General features: G+C 40.3%; 1 protein-coding gene across 1 annotated transcript; it reads left to right on the top strand.

The window, feature by feature from the left end:
- The first annotated feature begins 53 nt into the window (after positions 1-53).
- Positions 54-1,880, top strand: GPR148 (G protein-coupled receptor 148). Its single transcript, XM_019719010.2, is given in 8 exon segments — positions 54-198; positions 942-1,075; positions 1,077-1,176; positions 1,179-1,295; positions 1,298-1,441; positions 1,444-1,512; positions 1,515-1,680; positions 1,682-1,880. Coding segments are annotated over 8 exon segments (1,074 nt in total).
- Positions 1,881-10,938: the final 9,058 nt, after the last annotated feature.

Genomic DNA, 10,938 nt, shown 5'->3' with positions numbered 1-10,938 from the left:
CTAGGGCCGTTCATCCTCTCTGTGTCTTATCACTTCACCTGCACTCCAGACACATGAAGGTGGAAAGGCTTAGGCTATGGGCACACTTAGGAAAGAGGCTGCCTGAGTATGGCAGCTGTGTAACTGTTGCACGCCCCCAGGACAGACGTGCCATCATCACGTACCCCAGATGGAGCCGCGGCGGCTCAGAGAGGCAAAGTAATTCAACCAAGACTACACAGTTAACAACAAAAGGCAGAGCCAGGGCTCCTCTGAAGTCTTCAGACTATACACCACTGAGAGAGAGAAGGGAGGCGGCAGGCAGTGACCTGTGTAGTCAGAAAGCCTGTGGCTGAGTGACAGGCAGGTATGTGACTCACTGGTTCTGCTCTAGGTGGCATTCATAACATGAGGCTGGGCCTCTCATGGCTCAGTGTCTGAAATTCCTGTCTCCCTGTGATCCTGATAACAATTTGCCTGTGCTGAGGAAGGCATCAGCTCCATGGCAGCTCCCTTCCCAGGCTAGGCCTGGTGTCAGCAGGGCCTTGGGGGTTGGGCGGGGGCACAGCAGGCAGCATGGGGCAGAGCTGTGCACGAATGCAAGAAGCTGTGTGCGAGGACAGTTTTGCATTGTGGTTTTTATTTTTGTTTCATAATCATCCTTAAGGCCCAAACCCAGCGTACCTGCAGATGGGTGGCATCATCAGAACCCCTGCAAGTGAGAACCAATCACCTGCGACAAAGCCTGCCACTCCTGCCAAGAAGCATGGAGGGTCAGTTGGCGCCCTGATCCCTGGGTACAGCAGCCTGACCCATTTCTGACAAGCTCATCAGCGAGCCCCCTTGCATGTCCCAGGCAACCAGCAACACCTTTCTTAGCCTCAGGGGCTTCGGTGCATATCTCCTCCTGCACTGGCTCTTCTTTCCCTGAGTCTCCTGGCTGTGGCCTCGCCTGCTCTGAGCTCCTGTGACTCTGACCATCCTGTGGAGCCAGAGGCTGTGGTAAGTGCTCCACCATCTGCAGTTGGCTAACATCCTGCTCTCAGATCTGTCCTACATTTTCTTCCACGTGCTCATCTCCTCTAGCGACATGGGACAGCTGGGCCCTGGGCCATGTCACCTGCGGTGTTCTCACAGACTCCGTCTTCACTGCCTACACCAGCACCATCCTGTCCCTCATGGCTACTGTGCTGCATACTCCCTGGCAGTCACTCATCCTCTATATTACCTCTCCTTCATGTCCTGCGAGACTGCCCTGAAGGTGCTGGTCCTCATTTGGCTGCTGGCCTACTTCTTCCCCACACTTCTCATTTGGCTCAGCAGGATGCCAGGTTGGAGGAACAAGGGGCCTCAGGCATCCTGTAGCTGAGCCTGGGCACCAAGTCAGGCTATGACCCCCTTGGCACTGTCACCCACAGCTGAATCTTGTGCACTGTCTTTCTATGCACAGCTCTATTGCCTACTACTTCTGGAGGATCTATGCAGAGACCAGGATTTCAGGCATCTGGGTGCAGGGCTGTTCCTGGGATAGGAGCAGCTGCTTATCTACTCAGTGCTAATAACACTGTATGTTAACCCCATGGTGGTGTTTCCCCTGGACAAGTACCACCACATTGGAGCCAGGACTTACATGTGGCTCACAGCAGCCAGCGAGGACATCATGGTGCTTCCCTAGGCCGTGCTCCCATTCCTATACACTCTGCCACTGGGGGCTATTGGGGATGGTCTGGGATCACTTCTCATCCAGGAGGCACAGTGATATTGTCACCATTTCTCAGATTACAGACTTCACTCTCTGGCAGGCTGAGGTTAAAGAGTATATAGTGGGTGCATCAGCATCCAGTTATGGCCAGCTCCTCAAAACTGTGAAATGTAATTGTGCAACAAGAACTTTAAGATGAACTCAGTTGAATGTTTTCAACATTTCAGCAGTTTTTAAGTAGAGAAAGCTGTATTTTAATGACACTGTAGCCCTACTTGAAAATAGAAGCAAGCGAAGGTGACTCAACAGAACGCTGGTCAAAGTGGGATGAGGCTCCAATCTGTATCCTTCTAGTGGCTTCCTCCACACCCTCCACCGATGAAGCATAGTTGCTGACAAACACACAGAAACCAGAACATTACTGAAAGTTGGAGCCTGGAAAGTCAGCATGAGGATCTGCTGAGTCTGGGGCCATGTGCTCTCATTTTGGCAGCTGCTTAGGATGTGGGGGGCGGGCGGAGGAAGAAACCAAGTCCAGGACACACCCACCTACTGGGAGGAATGTCATGGAGACCTATGAAGTGAAAACCCCAGAAGTCTCAGAACCAGAATAAGTGACACTAAGAGAACAGCAGAGAACTGCCTGCTTGCTATTGGTGCCATGCAGAAGAGGGAGAAAATTCCTTGAAAATTCTTAAGTAGAAGCCACCCTTCAGACAAGATTAAAGCTAGGTTTCAAATTATTTTAGTGGTCAAGAAAACCTCACTCTGTTGTTGGTGTGGTTCGTCTGGAGTATCTGAGCTTCAATTCATGCCTCAGATAACTTCCATAGTAAAAGAACCTCAAAGAAAATGAGTTGCACTTAGCATAAAACTGCATAGGGAAATAAAACGCTATGAATGAAAGTGAGAAGAAACAATAAGACAGCAGCATTGTATTTCATCTCCTTGAATTATCAGACACTTAGTTAACATAAAAATGTTCAATATGTTTTAAGACATGAAAATATGAGGAACAACACATTTTTAAAATAACCAAGTAGATTTGGAAAAGAATTAGATAGAACTTCTAGAAATAAAATATAATAATTAGAATTACAAAATATGGGTTAGATTTAGTATAGGTTAAACAGTATATTAGACACAACTGGAGATATATTTTGCAGACTGGATGGCAGGTTAAAATAAAATACTTAAATTGACCTTGGGACAAAGAGATGAAAAATACAAAGGAGAGATTAAGCTACATTGAGGTGATAATAGATAAAACTAACTTACATCTAATTTGGGAATATAATAAAGAAAATGTGGAAGGGGAAATATTTGAAGAGATAATAGATGATAATTTTTCAGAATTGTTGAATGATATGAAACCTCAGATCCAAAAACTTCAACCAGTTACACATAAGTTAATGACAAAAAAATCCACCCGAAGCACATCATGTGAAACTGCAGGAGAGACTGTAGGTCACATATTTTATTAATTATTTTGTTTGGAACTCAGGGTCCCCCTAGGCCTTTTGCCATCTGCCAGCTGCCTGTAAATCTCAGTCATTGAAAGAGCCTCCTTAGGTGCATGGAGTGGGCTGGTTGACCCAGTGTTGAGAGTGCCCTTGGTGATGCAGCACTAGAGGGGCAGATTGGGGTTCCAGGGAGTTACGGAGTGTGGGCTTGGTTTTTACAAAGTCAATGCAGTTTTGGTTCTTGCATCAGTGCTGGGCCTGAAACCATTTTGCAAAAACATCTTGAGGACGCCATGGCTAGCCACTACTCACCTAAGGCCTGCATGTCCCTGAGAGCGGTTTAAGAGAGTCTGCACTGCAAAGTGTAGCTTTCTGCTCACAACCAAAAGCTGTCCAAACCACTGCAGTCCATCTGCTCCTGTAAAAGTCTTCCACAGCCGGTGGGAGTGGGGCTGGCTGCTAGGTAGCCAAGAGTGCCCCCAGCGATGCAGTACTAGCTGTGTGGGGGCAAGGACCCAGGGCGTCACCAAAGTCTTGCACATGCATGGATTTTACCAGACCAATCCAGTCTCAGATTTGGTCCTTTGGGGGGTAGGTACAACATAGAAAATATGGCACCTTCCTATAGGCTACACAAGAGACAGACTCCACACAGGTACAATGGAAACTGGTCCTTCCAGCCCTTGTCCCAAAGCCACACAACTAAGTCTTTCCCTGTATATCTCTGGTGCTTCTCGAGTTGCCGCCCCTTCACCAGAGATAAGGTGAGGGTCTGCAAGTGAATGAGTCTGTGTACAGTCTGTTTCCAGCATCTGGAAACACAGGGCATCTGTATTTCCAGCCACCTTCTATCTCACCGGGATGGACAGAGTCCTCACTGATTCTCACTGCCAGATGTTGTGGGGACTCCTCTTCCTGGCACAGGACCCCTGGGCTGGGGAGCCTCTTGTAGGGCTGGGACCCCTCTTTATTTTGGGAGGGACCCCCACCAAGGAGGTGTCCCTCTTGGTGTTCAAACACTATCTGTGGGGTTGGGGTCAGCCTATCTCACATCTCTGACCCTCCTACCAGTCTTGATATGGCCTCTTCTTTAGATCCTTTATTATAGGGGTCTGTTCAGCTGGTCTTCACCTGATTTTGAGGTTGATTGTTCTATGATTTATTTGTAATTTTGGTGTGATACTGGAAGGCAGTAGGCATGGCATTTACCTAATCCATCATCTTAGACCTTCCATTCAAAGACAGAATTTTTAAGTCAGAAAAAAAAAAAAAAAAAAGAAAGAAAGAAAAACAAAACAAACAAGCAAACAGAAACAACCAAATTCTTCATATATAAGGGAACCCACATAAGACTGTCAGAAGATGTCTCACCAAAAACCTTGCAGAAAGTAGAATGATATATTTAAATTGCTGAAAGAAAATAAAAACCCTGCCAACCAAGAATACTTTACCCAGCAAAGTTGTCTTTCCAAAATGAAAGAGATAAACACTACCAAATAAACATAACCTAAGGGACTTCATCACCACCAGACCTGCCTTGCATAATGCTGAAAGGAGTTCTTCAGGTTGAAATGAAACGATGTTCATTAGTAACCTGAAAAAATATGAAAACATGTAACACCCTGCTAAAGGTAAGTATATAGTCAAATTCAAAATACACTAATAATATAATATGGTGGTGTGTTAATCACTTAACTCTAGTAGAAAGGTTATAGGACAAAAGTTTAAAAAAATAATTGTAGCTACAATAATTTGTTACTGGTACAATATGTAAAATATGTAAATTGTGACATAAAAAACATAAGATCTGTGTGTGTGTGTGTAAAAGAGTAGAGTTTTCACATGAAATTCAAAGTAAGTTGTTATCAACATAAAATTACAACTTAACTTCAACTGCTATATCTATAAGATGTCTTATGTAAACCTCATGGTAACCATGAAGCAAAAACCTACAGTAAACATACAAAACATAAAGAGAAGAAATTCAGTGCATACCATTATGGAAAAATCATCAGTTGTCAAAGAAAGGAAGCAAGAAAAGAAGCAAGAGAACTATAAAAAAGCCAGAAAACAATAATATGGCATTAGTAAGTACTTATGTATCAATAATTACTTTAAATAATAAATTGTTTAAATTCTCTAATCAAAAGGCATAGAGTGTCATAGTGGATTAAAAACCAAGACTAAATTACATGCTGCCGACAAAAGACGTTCTTCAGTTTTAAGGACACACATAGGCTCAAAGTGAAGGGATGGAAAAAGATATTCCATGCAAAGGAAAACCAAAAGACAACAGGAAATAGCTATACTTATATCAGACAAAATAGATTTTATGCCAAAAATGGTAACAAGAGACAAAGAAGGTCACTATATAATGATAAAGGGGTCAGTTCATTGAGAAGATAAAACAGTCATATATATATATACCCAGCATCAGAGCACCTAAGAATATAAAGCAAATATTAACAGGAGAAACAGACAACAATAATAGTAGGGGAGTTCAATACCCTACTTCCAACAATGGAAGGTCATCTTGAAAGAAAATAAAAAAGGAAACATTGAACTTGAACTTTAGACCAAATAAACCTAACAGACATATTCAGAATATTCCATCCAACAGCAGCAGGATACACATTCTTCTCAAGCACACACAGAACATTTTCCCAGATAAGTCATATGATAGGATATCTCCTGGATAGGTCATGGAAAATTTAAGATTAAAATCATGCCAAGTATCTTTTCTGATGACAATGGTAAGAAGCTAGAAATCAATAACAGGAGGAAAATTGGAAAATTCCCAAATGTGTATAAATTAACAAGGTGCTCAATAATCAATAGGTCAAAGAAGAAATCAAAAAGGAAATAAACATATTTTGAAAGAAATGAAAATGGAAACAACACATCAAAACCTATGGCATGATGCAAAAGCAGTTCTAAGAGGGAAGGTTATAGTGATAAATGCCTACATTAAGAAAACAGGAAGATCTCAAATAAGTAACCTAACTCTACTACTCAAGGAACTACAAAAAGAACAAACTAAGCCTAAAATTAGCAAAAAGGAAATAACAAACATCAGAGCAAAAATAAATAAAATAGAGACCAGCAAAAACAATAGAAAAGATTAATAAAACTATGGGCTGATTTTTGAAAAGATAACAAAATTTGCCAGTCTTTAGTTAGACTAAAAAAACCCCCAAAAGTCTCAAATAAATAAAATCATATATGAAAGAGGAGAAATTACAACTGACACAACAGGAACACAAAGGATCATAACAGAGTACTATGTATAATTACATGCCAACAAATTGGATAACTTAGGAAAAAATGGATAAATTCCCAAGATCACACAATGTACCAAGACTGAATCATGAAGAAATACAAAACCTGACCAGACCAATGACAGGTAAGGGAATTTAATCAGTAACAAAAAAATTCTCAGTCAAAGAAAGCCTAAAACAAGATGATTTCACTAGTGAATTCTACCATACATTTAAATAAGAACTAACAACATTTCTTCTCAAACCCTTTCCCCAAACTGAAGAGGAAACTCACTTTACAAGGGCAGCATTACTCTGATACCAAAGACAGATAATGGCACCACAAGAAAATAAAACTACAGACCAACCTCTCTGAGGAATATAGACACAGAAACTAACAAAATATTAGAAAATTGAATTCAACAGCACATTAAAGTGCATACACCATGATTAAGTGGGATTTATTTCTGGGATACAAGGATGATTCATAGTCAAATCAATAGATGTAATACACCACATTAATAGAGTAAACGATAAGGTGATTATATGATCACCTCAAAAATGTGAAAAAAAAGTGCATTTGACAAAATTCAACATTTTTTTCATTAAAAAAAATGTCTCAACAAATTGGGTATAGAAGGAACATACCTCAACATAATAAACTCCATATATGACAAGCCCACAGCTAACATCATATTCAACAGGGAAAGCTTGAAAGCTTTTCCTCTAAGATCAGGAACAAGGCAAGGGTGATCACTCTCACCAGTTTTATTCAACATAGTACTGGAAGTCTTGCCAGGCCAATCAGATATGGAAAAATAAAGAAATAAAAGTCACCCGAATCAGAAAGGAAGAAGTAAAATTGTCTTTACTTGCAGATGATATGATCTTTTTTTAATTTATAGATTTACATTGTTCATCCACTAGTTTATGAAATATTTTTATTAAATTTATTAGGGGTGATATTGGTTAATAAAGTTATATGTTTCAAGTGTACATTCTATAATACATCATCTGTATATTGCCTTGTGTGCTCACCACTCAAAGTCTAGTCCTCTTCCATCACTATATATTTGATCTCTTTACCCTCTCTAACCTGTTCCCACCCCCTTCTCTGGTAACCATCATACTGTTTTCTGTGTCTATGAGTTTTTTTCTTTGTTTTGTTGGTTTGTGTGTTGCTTTCTATTTTATATCCCACATATGAGTGACATCATATGGTTCTTGTCCTTTTCCGTCAGACTTATTTTGCTTAGCATGATACTCTCAAGATCTATCCACGTTGTCACAAATGCCAGTATTTCATCTTTTTGGTTGTTTGTTTGACTGAGTAGTATTCATATATAAAACATCTTCTTTATGCCATCATCCATTGAAGGACACTTAGGTTGTTTCCACATTTTGGCCACCATGAATAATGCTACAATGAACATAAAGGTCCATATATCTTTATGAATAAATATTTTCAAAAATTTCAGGGAGATACCCAGAAGAGGAATTGCTGGATCATATAGTAGTTCTATTCTTAATTTTTTGAGGATCCTCCATGCTATTTCCCATAGTGGATGTACAAATTTACATTCCCACCAGCAGGGTATGAAAGTTCCTGTTTCTCCACGTCCTACCCAACACTTGTTTCTTGTCTTATTGATTACAGCCATTCTAATAAGTGTGAGGTGGCATCTCATTGTGGTTTTTATTTGCATTTTTCTTAGAGCTAGTGAAGTTGAACATCTTTTCATATATCTGTTGGCCATTTGTATGTCTTCTTGGGAAAAGTACCTGTTCAGGTTCTCTGCCCATTTTTCAATTAGATTATTTGTCTTGTTGTTGTTGAGTTGTATGAGTTCTTTATATAGTTTAGATTGTTGTTACCCCATATGGTGCTACTTATATGTACAATCTACGAAAACAAAACAGATGAACAAACCAAAACAAAAACAGACTCATAGAAACAGAGATCAAAGGGATGGTTGCCAGAGGGGAGGGAGGTGGGGGGATGGGCCAAAAAGGTGAAGGGGAGTATAGTCAACAATACTGTGATAGGTTTGCACGGTAACACACGATTACTAGAATTAGTGAGGTGATCAATCGTAAGGTATAGAAATGTCGCAACACTATATTGTACATCTGAAACTAATGTCACTAATATAAAAGTATATACCAAGTATACTTAAACAAAACATAAAAGCAATAAAGTATAATTTTAAAGGAACAAGAAACCATGCAGTCAGAGCAGTAGGCTAATTCACGGGGTGGTACCCCTAATACTAGTGTGTCTGAGATTAGAGTGGACATCTTTCTGCAGGGGAGCCAACCTGAGTCCTAGAGTGCCTCTGGCCATGCCCATCTTTGAAGCCATCGTCCTTCCTCCTTCCCAGCCATCTCCTCCAAATTGTGTCCACCCGAAGCCTGTGTTTCACCAAGTTGACAGTCCCACTCTGGCCAGCCTTCCTTGGAGGTATGGGTTCCTGTTTCCTCACGTCCCAGTCCTCTCAAATGTGGGTCCCACAAGGAATTCGGTTCTCTCAGGCTGTAAACCTGGATTTTTGCAACCCCACTGGGGTTGTGCTCAGAGTCAAGTGAAATCCTTTGGGTCTGTCAGGAGAGAAAGGGCTGTGGCCAGAAGCTCTGAGACCCTCGGTGTAAATTCAGTGTCAATCAAATGACCAAGAGTAAGGTCAGAGACTCCTAAGGGCCTGTTCCAGGAAGGAAAAGGTAAAACAAAGTCAGAGTATTATAAAAAGAATATAACGTAAGTTTACATTAGGACAATATTAAAGAAAAATAATTTAGTAATATCTGAACTAGGTAATTTTGATGTGGAAGATCTTTCCAGAGGTTGTCTTGGAAAGAATATATATATATGCCAAAAAATGTATACAAGTAGACACAATGTATACAAGTGGATACTTTGCTCAACACTGCTCAAGCAGTAGTTCGCCATAATCAGAAGTGTCTGGACGCTAATGGTAACCACTTTGAGCACCTCTTGTAATTGCAGAAGTCAAACATGACTTGTATTCATCTTTTGTTATTGGTATATATTGAATATTATAAGTTTAATATAGTTTTTTCCTTTCTTAAAGCGTGTATACCTTTTGTGGCTCTCTCTCTCTCTCTTGCTACACACACACACACACACACACACACACACATGTGTATGACGTGTGATTAAAATATATGGTGACTTTAAATAAAAAAATGTATTACAGTAAAAGACACATTGCCATTAACCTCACTCAAAATACTCCCCCTCACTTTGAATACACTTATCCCATCTTTCTTGCCACTTTCTAAAGCAGTTCTGGAAGTCCTCTTTCGTGAGTGTCTTTACTTGAGCTGTAATGTCTGCCTACATGTCCTGAATTGACTCAAAACATTTACCTTTCATTGTGATTTTGACTTTGGGGAGGTGCCAGAAATCGCATGGTACCAGATCTGGTGAATAAGGTGGATGAGGACACACCGTAATGTTTTTATTTTACAGAAATTGCCATATACCATAAGCAATGTGTGACACGGAGCCTTTCCGTTGTGATCACAAAATATGGTGAATGCTGCTGCCGAGTGCCATCCAATGGAAAAGCAGGGATCTTCAATATGGGAAACGGCACGTCAAACCTTAGTAACAGTGTGTGACAAGTTTCAACTTGCTCCGTGTAGTCAGTCAGGTGTGAGCTATGGTTGAGAGAAAGTGTGTTTTAAAGTGTGCCATAAATCATCTTCCATCATGATAATGCTCCATGTCACACATCACTTTTGCTATGGAGATATATATATATATATATAATCTTTGTTCTGTTTTGTTTTTGTTTTTGTTACCCAAAAGTAGGGACGTTTTAAAATTCTCTGAAAGGACAAAATGACTGGCTCAGAATAGCTGTCATTTACCAAAGGTTGACAAGCTGAGCATGGAAAAGAGCAATTATCACTAACGAAGTTTGAGGATAGAGCCCATAACTATCCTCAAAAAGGGAAAAGTTTAAGAACTATGAAGAGTCCTAATCCAGAAGAGAGAAGAACATACTACTGTGTTTCCCCAAAAATAAGACCTAGCCAGACAATCGGCTCTAATGCGTCTTTTGGAGCAAAAATTGACATAAGACCGGTATATTATATTATATTATATTATATTATATTATATTATATTATATTATATTATATTATATTGACCCAGTCTTATATTACTGGGTCTTATATTAATTTTTGCTCCAAAAATTAATTAATTTTTGCTCCAAAAGACACATTAGAGCTGATTGTCCGGCTAGCTCTTATTTTTGGGGAAACACTGTAGGAGAGGCTAATGTTTATTAACTTTAATTAGAAAGGACTGTGGAATCTGTGTGCATCCTGTTCTTGATTTCGGGTATGTGGCAATAAGGCATAGGCCCACTTTTGTTCTATGCATCCGGGGAAGAATTGATTCAGGGAACTCTGATGGCTGGAAACAGCCTGGAAAGGTAAGGACTGCACCACCAACATGGGAGGAGGAAGGACATCTGAGGTCATGCTGAGTCAGTCACCAGGTAGAAAA

The sequence above is a fragment of the Rhinolophus sinicus genome, linkage group LG02, assembly GCF_036562045.2.
Source record: "Rhinolophus sinicus isolate RSC01 linkage group LG02, ASM3656204v1, whole genome shotgun sequence".
Taxonomy (NCBI): Eukaryota; Metazoa; Chordata; class Mammalia; order Chiroptera; family Rhinolophidae; genus Rhinolophus; species Rhinolophus sinicus.
Note: the sequence above shows the minus strand (reverse complement) of the source record. Positions and strands in the feature narration are given on the sequence as shown.